The sequence below is a fragment of the Hyperolius riggenbachi genome, chromosome 3 (assembly GCF_040937935.1).
Source record: "Hyperolius riggenbachi isolate aHypRig1 chromosome 3, aHypRig1.pri, whole genome shotgun sequence".
NCBI lineage: Eukaryota > Metazoa > Chordata > Amphibia > Anura > Hyperoliidae > Hyperolius > Hyperolius riggenbachi.
In genome coordinates this window covers 256,897,277-256,914,855 of record NC_090648.1, presented here as the reverse complement: position 1 = coordinate 256,914,855, position 17,579 = coordinate 256,897,277, and the positions used below count along the sequence as shown (strand labels likewise).

Below are 17,579 nucleotides of genomic sequence, written 5' to 3'. Positions count from 1 at the left end.
CTACTTACTGTAAATGCCAGCAACATAGGAAGGTTATGGCTCATGTCACTCAGGACAACACATACTTCTTATTTGTGTGTGTTTTAAATTTTAAAATTTTCACGACAGTTCCTCATTAACCTTCCTGGCGGTAAGCCACGCAGGAGGTTTTCTCAGGCCCTGCTGGGCCGATTTGTTTAATTTTTTTTTGCTGAACGCAGCTAGCACTTTGCTAGCTGCGTCAGCACACCGATCACCGCCGGCCCGCACTCGATCGCCGCTATCCGCTCCGCCGCGCCGGTTTCCCCCCCAGACCTCGTGCGATGCCACATTAAATAACCTGTTCTCCAGTATTTAATATGGCCCGTGCGATGCCAGGCAGCGCTGAGGGGTGGATCGGGACTCCCAAAGACGTCATGACGGGATTTCCTGATCGAAGCGGGCGGGGGGATGCCGCTGAGCAGCGGCTATCATGTAGCGAGCCTTCGGCTCGCTACATGATTTAAAAAAAAAACAAAAAAAACTGCTGCGCAGCCTCCTGGCGGAAAACAGTAGACCGCCAGGAGGGTTAAAGAAAAAATAAGTACATGATATAATTTTACCAGAATAAGAGACAGGAGATCTTTTTTTTTATTGAAAATAACATTAAAATAAAAATTTTTCTTTGTCAATACATTTGTACTAATGTTTTGTTTTTATATTTGGCTTTTAAAGGGTTAGAGACGTAGAAAAGAGTAACATAACGCAGCTTGGCAATACAGTGAGTTTTTTCCAGCCAAATCAAGCTACCTTTCAGCGACATATGTCTATTGGTCCAGAGGAAACTAAATACACCATTCTCAATCTGGCAGTGGCGGTAAGTAAGCACAATTACCGGTACATATTAACTAACTGAACAATTTACAATACTAATCTTAGATTTATAGTTAGTAAAACATGTCTGGTTCTCTTTACCTTGTGACACTCTCTATTTTTTGAACCATCTTAGGACAATCACGATCATGAAACATAGAGAGAGATGATATTGCTGGCCTCTTGATACAAAATAGATATGTGGGAAAACAATAAGATTTGCTTTTCTGGTGAATGCAGTGAGTTGCATAATCAAGTCTGGTCGTAGGAGACCTGGGTTCAAATCTCGGCTCTTCCTATTCAGTAAGCCAGCATCTATTCAGTAAGGCGTTCGTTGGGCAAGACTCCCTAACACTGCTACTGCCTACTGCGCTCTAGTGGTTGCCTCGCAAGCGCTTTGAGTCCGACAGGAGAAAAACGCTATACAAAAAAAGTAATTATTATATAGATTTATAAGTTTTAGCTTTATACATATCGCCCTTATTCAATTCACAAGTTTTCTCCTAGGAGATAATTTCTTCATTGTCTCTATAAACACTTTGCATTCCGGGGTTTTACCCCTTGAGATTCCTGCCAATTTTGGCATTTCAGTTGTGCTATTAATGCAGCAAAAACATGTTATTACCTAATCAAAGTGATTATGTTGTCTTTTTCAGGACAATCTAGGTTTTCTTTTGGTAATATTTTTCCCAAGAATTGTTTAACTTTACATGCATTTTATCAGGGAAAATTAGGCGTAACTGCAAAAATTACACCTTTTTCATGTTTCACCATTCCTAATTTTTACATAATATAGTAGAGTTAAAACGATACTATATATGCCATATTTAATCACTAGTTGGGCATGTACCGTACCATTACTGCCATCCTGTGCGTCTGTAGTAATTGCATGCCACTGCTAGGGCGCACAGTTTGGGGACCCCAGTGCTCTACAAATGCATTGCTAGGCAACAACATAGCAATGGATCTATACAGCGATGGGTCCCCAAGCTGTCATCCTAGTGATCACGTCTGATTGCTGTGGGCGGCAGCCATTACGGGTGTTCTTGAATCTTAATGCCAATTATAGATGACATAAGGGGTTAATTAGTTAGGTAGGGGCTAACAATTCACTATAGGAAAGAAAAACACTTTATTTTTTAATGTGACGCTGTTACTTACGGATCAGTGAATAATGGCACACAGCGCCTATGCATAAAAATGGCGCTGCATTAAAAAGATACACTTATCGCTATTTATCGTTAGTACTACATAATAATGGCGCACAGGGAAAAAAGAAGAAAAATGGCACACACTAACATTATTTATCAATAGTGGCACACACTAACGTTATTTATCAATAGTGCCGTTCATTTACCAAACAGCAGACGTTGTTGCCCACAGTAACGTTATTTTTTAATAGCGCCCTACATAAGCCAAACTGCAGATGTTATTTAACTGCAAAACGGTGAATGGATTTAATGTAACACTTTCAAGGTTAGGGTTAGGCACCACCAGGGGGGTGGTTAGGGTTAGGCACCATCAGGGAGGTCTTAGGATTAGGCACCACCAGGGAGGGTGGATAGGCACCATCAGGGTGGTCTTAGGGTTAGGCACCACCAGGGGGGTGGTTAGGATTAGGCACCACCAGGGGGGTCTTAGGGTTAAGCACCACCAAGGGGTGGTTAGGGTTAGGCACCACCAGGGGGGTCTTAGGTTTAGGCATCACCAGGGAGGTGGTTAGGGTTAGGCACCACCAGGGGCGTCTTAGGGTCAGGCACCACCAGGGGGGTGGTTAGGGTTAGGCACCACCAGGGGGTCTTAGGGTTAGGCACCACCAGGGGGGGTGGTTAGGGTTAGGCACCATCAGGGCGGTCTTAGGGTTAGGCACCACCAGGGGGGTGGTTAGGGTTAGGCACCACCAGGGGGGTGGTTAGGATTAGGTACCACCAGGGAGGTCTTAGGGTTAGGCACCACCAGGGGGGTCTTAGGGTTAAGCACCACCAGGGGGGTCTTAGGGTTAAGCACCACCAGGGGGGTGGTTAGGGTTAGGCACCACCAGGGGGGTCTTAGGGTTAGGCACCACCAGGGGGGTGGTTAGGGTTAGGCACCACCAGGGGGGGTTTAGGGGTTAGGGATAGGTACAGAGAGGGTTCTGTGTGTTAACGCTAAATAACAATAAGGCTTTAACGTTAAATAACAATAAGGCTTTAACGTTAAATAGCGATAAACGGCACACAGATTAGCGGCAACACCGTGCGCCATTATTCGCAGGCGCCATTTTCAGATGGATCCGTTACTTAAACTTTCAAAACATTTTTTTTCAACTTTATGACTGATTGATGCGATTGCGGCAGTGACAGCGTTTAGTGTTGGACATGAGTCTCAGGTCCTGGAATCTTTAGCATAGAAGATTCAGACATGAGACTCACATCATGGAACCCAAAACAGTTAAAATAACTTTCCACTGTGCATTTGAAGAAGTACCAATGAATAGATGCAAAATCGAATATTTTCATCCTTGCTGGTGGTGTTAGAATATTGCTGAGGCGAAAACTAGGTAGAAAAAAGTAGATTGAATTGAGGGGATTATCAGAAAATGTTGAATTTGGTTGATTTAATTTGCTTTTGATACAGTAATATTCTCTTTCATTCTCTCATTCTCTGAACTAGACTTAACCTTAAATATACTGTAAAGTGTCTTTCAATGATCCAATTTTAAAACTGAATGAAGTACATTTTCCACCCGACTGTCATGGCTGCTATTTAGAATGCAGTCATAAAAATTCAGGTCTCAGACTGAAAATAAAAATAGAGAGGCTCTATTCTCTGTCCTGTTTATTTACCATTAGTACATACATACAAATTAACTCTTATAATTGTATTTTTAGTTTTATGCATTTAAGCATACATGGCATTGAGTTTCTAACGACTAGATTCCACAACTCGCTCCTAAACCTTAGTCATTTACAAGATGGTATCTATCAACAGATGGCATTTCCTCAGATTTAGCAAGGTTATGTCCATGTTTGTGGTGCACGGGACCAATGGCTTGGCACTCCACTCTTGACCTCCAAAGTCACCGGACATTACATCATGTGGAGAATGTACTCTAGTTTATGCTAGTTTCTTAATACCGACTGGCCCCTTGATATAAAGTGGGTTTATTTACAAATAAATAAGTATACAAGGTATGGCATATGAAATAAGTGCTAGCTAAGGGGAAGGGAAAAAAGGAGGGCATTTTCTCTTCTCAAATATCTTACAGGGCCGGGCCAAGGCAGAGGCGAGAGAGGCTCCGGCTTCAGGGCGCAGCGTAGAAGGGGTCAAAACTCACTCAGCTTTCATTCCCCTATTGTGTTTGAAGGTAAATAAGAAAAGGGGATACATGGCAGTGACTGCAAGCCAAATAACTAGAAATTAAGGTGTTGGGGGATTAGGGGACCCTGGGGTGCCTTTTAGTCTAATGTGACGGCTGCGGTGGGAGGGATGGAGGGGCGCATTTTGGTGTCTCAGCCTTGGGCACTGGAGGACCTCGTCCCAACTCTGATACCTTAACACACATATACACATGCTTGGGCCTTTCTACATATCTCATCCTTATCATTTGACTTTTTTTGTGGGGATATGTTAAAATATCTGCCTATGTTCCACCATTACCTGCTGACTTGAATGAGCTCAAAAACAGAATCACAGCCAGGGCCGGCCCGTTCATGAGGCGGGGTGAAACTTTTGCCTCAGGCGGCAAATTTCCAGGGGCGGCATCCGCCCGTCCGTGCGGGGAGCCAGCCGCCGAGCTGGAGGGGTAGCTGGCAGGACAGGGGTATTGGGCCTAGCGGCGGGGAGGGGGTCGTACCCCCCCTCCCTCGCCTGGGTCCCGCGTCCTCCGCTCCCCTCCAGCCTTACATAGAAGCAGCCGCTATTTGTGCGCTCCACTGACGTCACTTCCTGCAACGCTGCAGGAAGTGATGTCAGTGGAGCGCACGCTGGGAAGAGGTGAGTCCTCCCCGCCCGTGCGTCTTACAAATAGCGGCTGCTTCTTCTATGTAAGGCTGGAGGGGAGCGCAGTTCGGGGGACCCAGGCGAAGGAGGGGGGGGGGTACGACCCCCTCCCCGCCGCTAGGCCCAATACCCCCGTCCTGCCAGCTACCCCTCCATCTCGGCGGCCCCCCAGAGCCCCCCCCCCCCCCCTGGCGATGGTGGCGACGGAAAAAATTTTTGTGCCTCAGGCGGCAAAAAGTCTAGGGCCGGCCCTGATCACAGCTGCAGTAAATGTTATTGGAGAAGACACTTTCAGGCACGATGGACATCAGATGAATTTAGCTATCACATTGATGTTTTTCATGCAAAAGGTGACTGGCACATAGAACATTTATAATCCATACTGGTGCTTGTGTCACACAGCTACAAGCAAATTACTTATACCTAAAAGATTAAAGCAATATGTCTTGATTCGCTGTTAATATGCTTTTTACTTACTACTGTTTTTTGTTTAAATCAGGCTGCCCCTGCCTTGTTTGACGCACCAATATTAATTAATACGTACATTAGGACATCTAACTCATCGCTGTTCCAAGAGAGAAGTGTTAAGGAAATCCTATGGGGCTACAGATGTCCCTTCCTGGCAGAGATACCAGATCTAGTCATGCCTGATAAAAACACTGGAGTGTTCTACCCGGTATGTATTGTAATATTGTATTACTGAACCTAACACATCCCATAATGGAAGATTAGAGATTGTATAACTGAATTTCATACTTTATGAAAAACCTGGATTAGTATATAGATGTGCACTAATTCTGAAAAGAAACGTCAAATATCGTCTATAACAAAAACGATATTTACACTTGTATTAAGCATAGCAATGCAATGGTAGGTTTTACAGATATTTTACTGTAATTATACCAAACTGTAGGCTCACACAGATCTCTCCCTATCCCTAACCCCTAGACCCCTCTTTGTTTAAATATATATAATTTAATAAATTGTATATATTACATATATTGTGCTGTAACTATACCTAACCTTACTCTCACACAGAGCCCTGCCTGTACCTATCCCTAACCCCTAGTCCCCCCTGATGGTTCCTAACCCTAAGACCCCCCTGGTGGTGCCTAACCCTAAGACCCCCCTGGTGGTGCCTAACCCTAAGACCCCCCTGGTGGTGCCAAACCCTAAGACCCCCTGGTGGTGAGTAATCCTAAGACCCCCTGGTGGTGCCTAACCCTAAGACCCCCCTGGTGGTGCCTAACCCTAACCACCCCCCTGGTGGTGCATAACCCTAACCACCCCCCTGGTGGTGCCTAACCCTAACCACCCCCTGATTGCATATATTATACTGTAACTATACCTAACCCTCCCTGTACCTATCCCTAACCCCTAGACCCCCCTGGTAATGCCTAATCCTAACCATCCCCATCGCACAAACACCCTAAACACATATAAACAATAATATATTTAATCCTTAAAATACTTCTCTACAAATAACATAAATAAAATAATTTATATATTTGTAATAGAATAAATAGCCTTAAAATAGCCTTAAAATCACGTATACATTAATATTATAAATAGAGAAAAGTATATATAAATATATACAATACAATAGATAGCCTTACAAGCATTAGAAATCTTAAAATAACAGTAACATTAAAAGCGATATTTTAGTAACTATAATCAACGCATTATAAGTGTAAAAACAAACATAAAATAACAGTAATATTAAAAGCGATATTTTAGTAACTACTGTATAATCAACGCATTATAAGTGTAAAAACAAAGTTAATACCAAAAGCGATGTATTTCTAATACAATGAGGTTGAAAACGGTGTTTACGCATTAATCATATGAAAACAAATTTTTAAATGATCAAAGAAGTGTAAACGAAAATTTAGTTGTTATACTTTTGTAAGCAAAATTTTTAAACTAAATAATAAGTAAAAACTGATATAAGCGAAATTTAAAAACGAAAAAATAAGTATAACACAATCTCAAAACGAACTTGTAAACGATATTTGTTATAAACCTTATTCTGTAAACGAAAAATTTTGTTAACACGATCCCTGTGACCGCTATTTCTCGGGCGCCCTTTTTTCCTGTCGGGCGTTGAATAGCCAATATTTTGCATTGCAGTCTATGGCGGCGCCCTTTTTGTCCACTATCCCTGTGCACCCTTTTTTACTAGCACCCATTTTCCCATTTACTTTTGCAAAATCATCCCGTTTACAAACACTCAATGTTAAAGCAAACCCAAGTTGAAAAGAAACTGATGGAATAAACAATCAATTCTATCCTCCTACATATTTTTTTTAGCTATCCCATGGTTTCATTTTGTTTAAAAATTTAAAAAGTAGTTTTAATCTTTATCTATCGCCTGCTGTCAGAAATTGTCTTTGCAGGACAAAGTGTTATGGCTCTAATTCCCTATCAGTGAGGTTATGATCCGCGAAGGTTCCAAAAAAGAGAACAGCTGCCACTCACATGCCTAAAGGTTTATTGTCCTTTCAGGCAGGACAACAAAAAAACAAACACAACCTAGTAATTAATATGTTTGGCACTGTACGTACACATGGTTATCTCCTCATGCCACCTCGGGTACACTTTAAATACCGTATATACTCGCAAGCAAGCCGACCCGCATATAAGCCGACCCCCCAACTTTTGCCTGAAAAAACAGGAAAAAATGATTGACCCTCATATAAGCCGGGGGTAGGAAATGCTGGCCGCATGATCCCCCCCAGTGTGTCCCAGTATAGCTAGTATAGTGCCCAGTATGGGAAGGTAGTGCCTCAGTAAGTTAGTAAAGTGCCCAGGATAGCTAGTATAGTGACCAGGATAGCTAGTATAGTGCCCAGGATAGCTAGTATCATGCCCAGGATAGCTAGTATCGTGCCCAGGATAGCTAGTATCATGCCCAGGGTAGTGCCCAGGATAGCTAGTATAGTGCCCAGGATAGCTAGTATAGTTCCCAGGATAGCTGGTATCGTGCCCAGGATAGCTAGTATCATGCCCAGTATAGCTTGTAAAGTGCCAAGGATAGCTAGTATAGTGTCCAGGATAGCTAGTATCGTGCCCAGGATAGCTAGTATAGTGCCCAGGATAGCTAGTATAGTGCCCAGGATAGCTAGTATCGTGCCCAGGATAGCTAGTATAGTGCCCAGGATAGCTAGTATCGTGTCTAGGATAGCTAGTATAGTGCCCAAGATAGCTAGTATCGTGCCCAGGACAGCTAGTATCGTGCCCAGGATAGCTAGTATAGTGCCCAGGATAGCTAGTATCGTGCCCAGGATAGCTAGTATAGTGCCCAGGATAGCGAGTTTAAGGCCTCCCCCACCCCCCCTCGCTTCCCCCACGGCCGCTGCTATTACCTTAGCTCCGCAGCTTCCTATTCCCCTGTCCTGCTCTTATCAGCAGCTCTGCCCCACGGTGGCTGCTGCGTGATGACGGAGGAAGTCGCAGAGAGCGGCTTCCTGGTTACTATGGGAACCTCTCTCTGCACTTCCTCCGTCATCACGCAGCAGCCACTGTGGGGCGAGCTGCTGTTTAATTACGAGCAGGACAGGGAATAGGAAGCCGCGGAGCTAAGGTAATAGCAGCGGCCGTGGGGGGAGCGGGTGGGAGAGGGCAGGGGGAGCGGGGGACAGGCACATCACTCGCAAGCAAGCCGACCCCCCAACTTTTGAATCACTTTTTGTGGGTCCAAAATTCGGCTTGCTTGCGAGTATATACGGTACTTAATACATGTGTATTTTCATGTAGCTATCACAGACTGGCATACAGAGTATGGCTGCCATGTTGATCATTTAAAACCTGTACATGACTAGTGCAATTGTACTGGCAGATTAAAGCCCAAGTCCAACCAAACATTTTTTAACTTGTATAAAAAGAGAGAAGGGGGAGACCGAAAGCCCAGTATTGTGTAGTATATTTGTAGATCACAATATGGGTGGTAGATAACATAAGGTAGTTATACTCACAAGCGTAGGTTACCAAATAGGCAAACACTGTACAGGCAGGTGAGGATATTATGACCTGACCCTACTCAGGTTAAGAAGTCACTTTCTGTAGATAGGACAAGGGGTAACACCCCTCCACCCAGGGTGGACTAGACAATTTTGAAACCAAAATATAGAATAAAACTGTTTTAAAAACGTTTAAAAGAGGGAAGTTGTGGCGGACTTACCTCCCTCATAGACACACAGACCTAAATCCGTTATTTTTGTATCAAAAAATAACATTTATTAGATACTCCACTTCACCAGGCAAATTACAGGGAAAAACTAGTGTAGGTTTGGTATATAGCCAAGTGCCTCTGTCTATATACCAGACCTACATTGTTTGAATAATTTTGTACCCCATGTTTGCTTCTTACCTTGTACAGTGCCACAGAATATGTTGACACTTTATAAATCAGTAACAACAATCTCACAAGTTTACTTTTGCTTCAGATTCACTTTATAGCATAAATGCTACACCTCACCAAATGCCATTCATTGCTTGGTCTTACATTCAGTAATATAGGCCTGCATGCCCCTTAAATGACTCTCAGCCTGACTATGGATTTTGTCATATTCAAAACTTGTGAACAAAACTCTCTTGGGCTTCAGAGCAGCGTGCTGACAAATTCTTCTGACAAATAGACTGAAAAATCACTGGTGCTAAGCACCTGTCTGCGATCTTGTAATATAGCATGGTGAGCAAATCACTACATATATTTTTATTGATTTAAAAAGCGACAACACATTACGTGGCACTGTACAAAGTAAAAAAACAAATATTGGGTACATAATAATGCAGACGGTGGTGTACACCAATATATAAAATATAGAACGGGTACAAAATACAGAATTGGTCATTACAAGTGACAAATGTAATATAATAAATAAAATGTATAATAAATTCCAAGACACAAAAGGGACAAGAGACCCATGCGCTTGCGAGTTTACAATCAAAGGAATGGGGGGCGAGGTAGGGTAGTATACAATATTACATAATACAGGGTGAGCCATTTATATGAATACACCTTAATATGGCCATTTATATGGATACATCATTTTATGTGAATGGTGAAGTTAACAAACAAAACCACCGCTATTGGTTTGACACTGACTGATAGATCCCTCCAAGACTGTTGGAACAAAAAAATTGATGGTATGGTGTGGTATATGGGATGTATCCATAGATAAGGTGTATCCATACATTGCCACGCTGTACATAGTGGCAGTGGTCCACATGCAATTAACTTTTTCTCCTTAATTTTCTTCTAGGTGATATTTTCAAAATTGTCCATAAAATGCCTTTTTAAGCCACCAGTAAGCAAAAAAATACTTAAAATAATTTTGATAGTACTTTTTCACCTACTTTTTGGTACTTTGTTGTTGCAAACCTTTATAAAAAGTTATTTTAACTAGAAGATGAAAAATTATCTCCTAGGAGAAAAGTCAGGAGCAAAAAAATAATTGCATATGGGCCCGTCTGTTTTTAGGTTATCTAGTAAGGAATGGAACTTGGCCAAAGATCAAAAGAGGGAATGGCCTAAAGTAGAGCGTATGCTTGTTGGAAAAAGTGAGTTTTGAGGGAGCATTTAACCACTTCAGCATTCAGTCGTTTTTCACCTTATGCATCCGAGCAATTTTTACCTCCCATTCATTCGCCAATAACTTTATCACTAATTATTACCATGAATTGATCTATATCTTGTTTTTTTCCACCCCCAATTAAGCTTTCTTTGAGTGGTACATGTTGCTAAGAATTATTTTTTTCTAAATGCATTTTAAACAAGAATATTAAGAAAAAATGGAAAAAAAATAATTATTTCTCATTTTCCGGCCATTATAGTGTTAAAATAGTACATGTGTAATGAAATGCGGGCGATTTCCAGTCAGCGCACACCACGTGCGCTGAAGCAGAAGAAAATCGCCACAATCAAAGAAGCAAAGTATCCAATATAGATTTGTAGAGGCAAATTCCAACCAGCAGATGGAGCTGTGGAGTACAGAGGAATAAGTCCTCTGAGCAGCCACAGATGCCAGATTGAAATTGTACGATTAAGCAAGCCTGGGCAACAAAGTAGCAACACAGAAGAAAGCAAGAACAGAGACAAACTATATGAATGTCTACCAATCTAGTCGCCACCCAGCGACAGTAGACATATCACATCAGAACAGACCAGAATGAGAAAGCTAATCGCAAGAGAGGCGATTGCTATCAGCAACACAAGACTGAGCAAAGACAGAGCATGAATAGTAAGGAAGACACAGCAAATAAGTACAATCTGAACGCCAAGGAAAATAACAAATGAAGTAGCTAAACGCGGTCACCGCACATTATGCGCAACAGTGACCAGCGCGTTAACGGCACGGTCACCGCATGTTAAGCGCAACAGTGACAAAGCGTACCAACCCTGACTAACAAATGAACACGGAGAACAAAGACAAACAGATAGCGGGAAGGCTTGCTAATCGGTTGTCTCACAGCAGACAACAGCAAGCGTTCATTCCAGACAAAACAGACAGAAGGAGTAACCAGTAGCAACCGCAGCTAAGGTTATACTCCAAGATTCAGACAAGGGAGATTCACCGCCTCTAACACTAGGGCGAATGCGATCTAAGAACAGGACAGAACGATTCACTGTCAGCCACCGCTGGCGACAGTACAAACGCACGGACAAGATAAGACAGAATAGGCAGTACAAATAAACACAAACCTGACTGCACTAATAGGAGTGCAAGGAGCACTCTCCAAGAATTAACTACTACACTAAAATATAGCAACAAACATGCTGAGACTCTAAGGTTAGTTTCCCAAATCAGGAACTATGTCGAGCAAGGAATTCTGGGAGGAAGTGACATTTATACTGGAAACCTTCAAAGGAAGCAGACAAGCAGATTGCAAGATAAGTAGACGCAAATCAGTCAGCCTTGCAAACTGACAGAAAGGCCTCTTTTCCCTGGACTGAACTATGCAACCTGCATAGTAAACAAAACTGGCCAGGGAATCAAGGCCAGCAGACCGGATTCTGACAACATGCTACCATAATTAAAACCTATGTATTTTATTTGCCCATTTGTCCCAGTTATTACACCATTTAAATTATGTCCCTATCACAATGTATGGCACCAATATTTTATTTGTAATTTAAGGTGCATTTTTTCAGTTTTGCGTCCATCACTATTTACAAGATTATAATTTTAAAAATGTTCGTAATATACCCTCTTCACATGCCTATTAAAAAAGTTCAGACCCTTAGGTAACTATTTATGTTTTTTTTGTTGTTGTTTATTTATTGCAATTTTTTTTTTTCATTAAAAATTTTATTTGGGTATTGTTTGGTGTGGGAGGTAAACAGTTAATTTTAAATGTAATAATGTGTGTTTATTTCATAAAAAAGTATTTAGATGTAGTTTTACTATTTGGCCACAAGATGGCCACAGTCAAAAAATGTTTTTTTTCAGTCCTGGAAGCGAACACTCTCGCTTCTAAATAAAGAAGACTTAGAGAGTGCAGAGTCCGTTTATTCTACCTACACTGGGGGCACCTACCGGGATATCTGGATACCTATACTGGGGACATCTATACCAGGCTACCTATATTGGGTGCTAAATACTGCATCGCAGAAAATGGTCAGAAGTACATGAGGGGTGAGAAGGTGGTGAGGGAAGGGTTGTGTGCAACTTTTTCACCCATGCCCTGGGTGTAATTTACCCAACAAACTGCCCTGATTAGCAGAGATATACTGAGCAGTAGAGCTGCTGTAACATGTAGAAATGAAACAGAAAACTGGTAACATATTCTTGTCATATATCTATAGGTACTTACCTATTATTCCTCCTGGAAAGTTTGGCAGCTTTTTGTTAAAGTTCTGTTTGGTCCCCTAGCCAGATCTAACCATTTTTGGAAAGCTGGAAGTCCTACCTTTCCTTTGCACTGGGTCCTGAGTCAATGTGATGCCCCATTCCCAAGTTAGGAGGTGGTTTGGGGGATGGGGTCCCCTGCACTTTGCTGCAGAGAGCACAGTGGAATTGAGTCTCCTGCCCATGCCAGTAAGACAGAGAGGAGATGAGGGTAAATAGCTGTGCTGCTCCTTTATCTGTAATGAGAGACCCAGGGCACTTGACATATGTTTTGAAGACACAGATTTATGCTGCGAAGGAAGAAGAAGACCTTCTGGGTGTGCTGCTTATCATCCTGTTGGGTTCCTCCCGTACTTCTGTAATTGCACTTTCTGCAGCCAAGTTCAGGGGACACCTCTCCTTCAAACCCCCATAACTTGGGAACTGAGCATTATACCGACTCAGGACCCGATGCAACAGCAATCTGGGTCTTTCAGCTTTCCAAAAATGGTCATATCTTCCTGGGGGAGCAAACAGAACTTTATCAAAAAACTGCCAAACTTTCCAGACGGGATAATATGTAAGCACCTATTTATATATCTTTCTAGGAATATAAGTGTAATGAATTCTTACATACTTCATATTGAATCAACATATATTTTTTCATTTCCTTAAATTCAGTATAATGGAACAAGTGACGGGCCTTACATTGTGTTTAATGGAAAGGAGAATATCAGTAAAGTTGCCATAATCGATAAATACATGGGGGAAAGGTAAATTTTTCAATCTTTTGTTATCTGTTGTCACTAAATGCTGTTGAAATTTCACAAATGAACAATTACGCTGTTAGCACTATTTGTTAGTAATAGCTTGTTTATATTTTGGCTCTTCTGAACTCTGTGCAAGACTCAATGCATGTAATATTAATAAGGGGGTCATCTGGAAAGAAACAGACTTTTTAATTTAATCAATCCCAGAAACATTACACTTATTTTACTTTACTCACTGTAACTTGTATTTTCTGATTATTTCTCCACAATTATTTAGGCATTTCTTATATCTTTTTGCAAGGTTTTCAAGTGTTTGTTGTAGTAGCATCACACTGCTCACCTATGGGTTGGAATTGAGGGCGAAGGACTTCATGTTATTGCTGCTGAACAGTTATTGGCATCCTGCAATCGAGTGCCAAGTGGTCAAAGGAGAAAAGAGGTTGACCAGACAGTTAATGGAAGTTAAATTACCTTGCATCGCAGATAAAAGCAAAAGGCTTTTGCTTTCTGGATGATTCTCGTAGATAGTTGCAGCATAGTTATGAGTAAGCCAACGTTTTGCAGAGGAAATATTAATCGAAAAATAATGAACTGCAATGTATTATGCTTTTAAACCTCTTTCTACATTTTATATTATACTGTAAAGCTAAAATATATTTGTAAACTCTTCTTCTGATTTTAGTTCACTGTCTTACTGGAATGATACTTACTGCGACATGATAAATGGTACAGGTATGTGTAACATCTGTTCTCTTTGTGAACCTTGTTGTCATTTCATAAATGAGAAAACTGCAGCCATCTTAGCACACTCATAGCATCAAAAAAGGTTGATGCTGATTCTGGTGATCCGACAAAGGAAATTATGTCTGAAAACTAATCATTGAATATATTTTGTTGGTGTAAATTAAAAAAAAAAAAAACATTTGGTCATTCAGTAAAAAGGGTGTTATAAAGTAATTCTGTCTCAAACCAAAGGAAACAAAATAAGGTAGCTTCAACTGGACACCGTTTAGCTCCCCAAAGATGTTTCACAACTCCTCTTAAAGTGCATCCGAGGTGAACTTTTACTCATTGCATAATTGTGTTCCTTTCCTATTGTTTATAGGGCATTCCTCAAGCCAAATACTTTTTTGTTTTAATACATTAATTCCCTATAAACTAAAAAAGCCACGCCCACAGGTTTTCAGAGAGCCAAGGCAGTAGCATGGGCTCATGGGAGCTCAGTCTGGGCAGGAGGAGGGGGAGGTGTTACTAGCCAGAGATTTCAGAGGCAGAGGGGAGGAGGGAGGAGGAGAGAGGATTAGGCTGATGGCTCAAGATACAGATAAGCCTGCCTCTGTGTAATGTTTACAAACAACATGGCCGCTGTCATTGTATCACAGGAATAAATAATCATATTCTATTAAAACTGTTTGCAGCTAGATTTGCTGTGTACACCATCTAAACCTTACATAAGATATATAGACAAGTTACTTGTTATAGTTAGTTTTTCATCTCGGATTCGCTTTAAGAATCTTTTTTTTAGTTCTAATGAGTGAAGGAGATTCCCAGACATTTATACTATAAAAGTTATCCATTTAATCTAGCCAGCAAACAGCCTAGTAAATAGACATAAAACTGTGGCAATGCAATGAGGACACATACACACACACCCCTACCTACCATGGGACTGCAGACCACATGTCCTTCCCAATTGAGATTTGAACTGAACATGCAAAACAAGCACAACATAATTGTACTGGTGCTCCTACTCAAAAATAAAAAATGACACAATCAACGTCTCTTTCCCCTTGCACACACCACCCTTTACATCCTTGGGGTAATGCAAGTCTTTTATGTGATCATTCAAATCATCCGCCAATTCGACTCCTGCAATCTGCAAAATGCAGAGTTAATGTTGAAATGCCAGGACAATGATGTGTGTTGTCTAGATAAGGGTGATAAAACAGCATTACATAATGTGGATAAATATTGTCAAAGGCCTCCTTTCCTACCTTCCCCTGTTTACAGATGGCTGCTCCAGTATGCCACAAATCACTGATTTCACTGCTCTTCTGAACCAGTTCCTTTCTCTACCCAAAATATGTACCTCCTAATCCTCAAAAGAGATCCGTTTCTCTTTTAGGCATAATAGATCACAGAGGTGAAAATATCCCTCAGTACAACAAGTTGCTCAATATAAGAGAAGATTTTTTTTTAACTAAACAGTATCCAGCTGACCCTACCTTATTTTTGTTTAGAAATAATATGACCTGGATAAATGAGACATTTCATAGCAATCTATCACAGACCTTGGCAATATATAGTGACCATATGATGGGCAAATACACAGCCAGGTGTTATTTACAAAAAAAAAAACTAGAAATGACTGGACCTGGTATGTTTCCCTTTAAACACACATTATTGTTCCTGTGATTAATCTATGTTTATTGTTGAGGATTATGGAAGGCTTATATATGAATACAGATGTTGCTCAGCCCAGCCCAAGTAGGATTGTGTGAAACTTAACTTATGCCTTTCCATGACTATTTTGGACCATTAAGATGTAGTACAACCCTTTCCAGGGTCCTATTGTGCCCCCATATAATGAGAACAGCCATTATAACATTTGCATAAAAAGTAAAGCTGTGGTCAACCTTCAACAGAATACATGCTGCTTCAGTATGAACCCCATAAAGAAAGTACTGCAATATTGTAACTATAACAAGACCAGCCTTGTCATCCTTATAAAAAGCAAAACCAAAATGTTCCCACATAAGAAGAACTGCCAAAGTTCAATTCATAAAATGTACCGAAATGTTCTCCGTAACTAGGGCCGGCCTTAGGTTTCACAGCGCCTTGAGCGAAACCTGATTTTGGTGCCCCCCCCTTCATCCTTTTTGCGTGCGCGTATATACACACTCACACACACACACGCAGGCCCATATGCAATTCACCCTTTCTCCTATCTCCTAGGACTGTGGTTCCTAACCTTTTGGAAGTCGTGACACATTACACCAAATGCTCAGATCTCCGTGACACATCACATATGTATAATACAAAAATACTAATAATAACCACAAAATGGATGACAAGTGCCGCCGCAACTCGAGTGCAATATCCTGAATACACTTAAAAATGAAGGCTAGGACCTTTCAGGAATATTAATAAAAACAATCTGTGGGACAGTAAGGTCCCCCCCCAAAAAAAAAATTGGATTCATAACACAGCACCGACAATTTGCACTGCGCGTTATAGCCATGGTGCATCCCTCCCCAAAAAATGCCCTCAGACTCAGTATAGGTGGGTAGATAGCCAGGTATTGGTGCCCTCATTATATGATCTCATGTGTAGGCGCCCTCAATATAGGTAGCCAAGCATAGGTGTCCCCCTCAGTATAGATAGACAGCTATAGGTGAGGTGCCCCCAGTATAGGAAGTCAGGTGTAGGTGCCCTCTGTAAAGGTAACAAGCATAGGTGCTCCAGTATAAAAAGTCAGGTATAGGTACCCTCAGTATAGGTAGCCAAGCATAGGTAGTATAGTTGCAACAGTAAAGGTAGCTAGTATAGTTCCCCTCAGTATAGGTAGTATAGTTGCCCCAATATAGGTAGTATAAGTGCCCCAGTATAGGTAGCTAACACAGTTGCTATCCGTATAGGTAGTATAGTTGCCTCAGTATAGGTAGCTAGTATAGTTGCCCCCAGTATAGGTAGTATAGTTGCCTCAGTATAGGTAGCTAGTATAGTTGCCCCAGTATAGGTAGCTAGTATAGTTGCCCCAGTATATGTAGCTTGTATAGTTGCCCCAGTATAGGCAGCTGGTATAGTTATCCCACTTTAAATAGCTTATATAGTTTCCCCCAATTTTATGTGCTTGAGTAAAAGACCTTTTTTCAATAAACTGGTCCAAATTCTTCAAGAGAGGTAAGATTATCTCTCTGTTTATAAGATTAACAGTTTATTAGTGTGAGGCTTGGTGGTGTATTCTCCACAGTCAGCATGCAACGCATGAGCTGGCGTGGAGGAGGTACACACACTAGCACCAGGAAACAGGCTATCCCTAGTATAGTGGAGGGAAGGACAGACTCCAATAGGAGATTGTGGCGCACAGAGCCGGTGCAGATCTGACAGCCACAAACAATGCTTTCGTTATAACGTCTCAGCGCAAAGTAGCGCTGAGCGCATAAAC

General features: G+C 41.5%; 1 protein-coding gene across 1 annotated transcript in view; it reads left to right on the top strand.

Moving 5' to 3' along the window:
* Window positions 1-17,579, top strand: part of LOC137561379 (platelet glycoprotein 4-like) — a 130,813-nt gene that overhangs the window by 86,954 nt on the left and 26,280 nt on the right. The window contains exons 3-6 of the mRNA XM_068272676.1: window positions 694-835; window positions 5,312-5,488; window positions 13,323-13,414; window positions 14,094-14,143. Coding sequence (XP_068128777.1) covers window positions 694-835; window positions 5,312-5,488; window positions 13,323-13,414; window positions 14,094-14,143 — 461 coding nt within the window. The remainder of the gene's footprint in view (window positions 1-693; window positions 836-5,311; window positions 5,489-13,322; window positions 13,415-14,093; window positions 14,144-17,579) is intronic.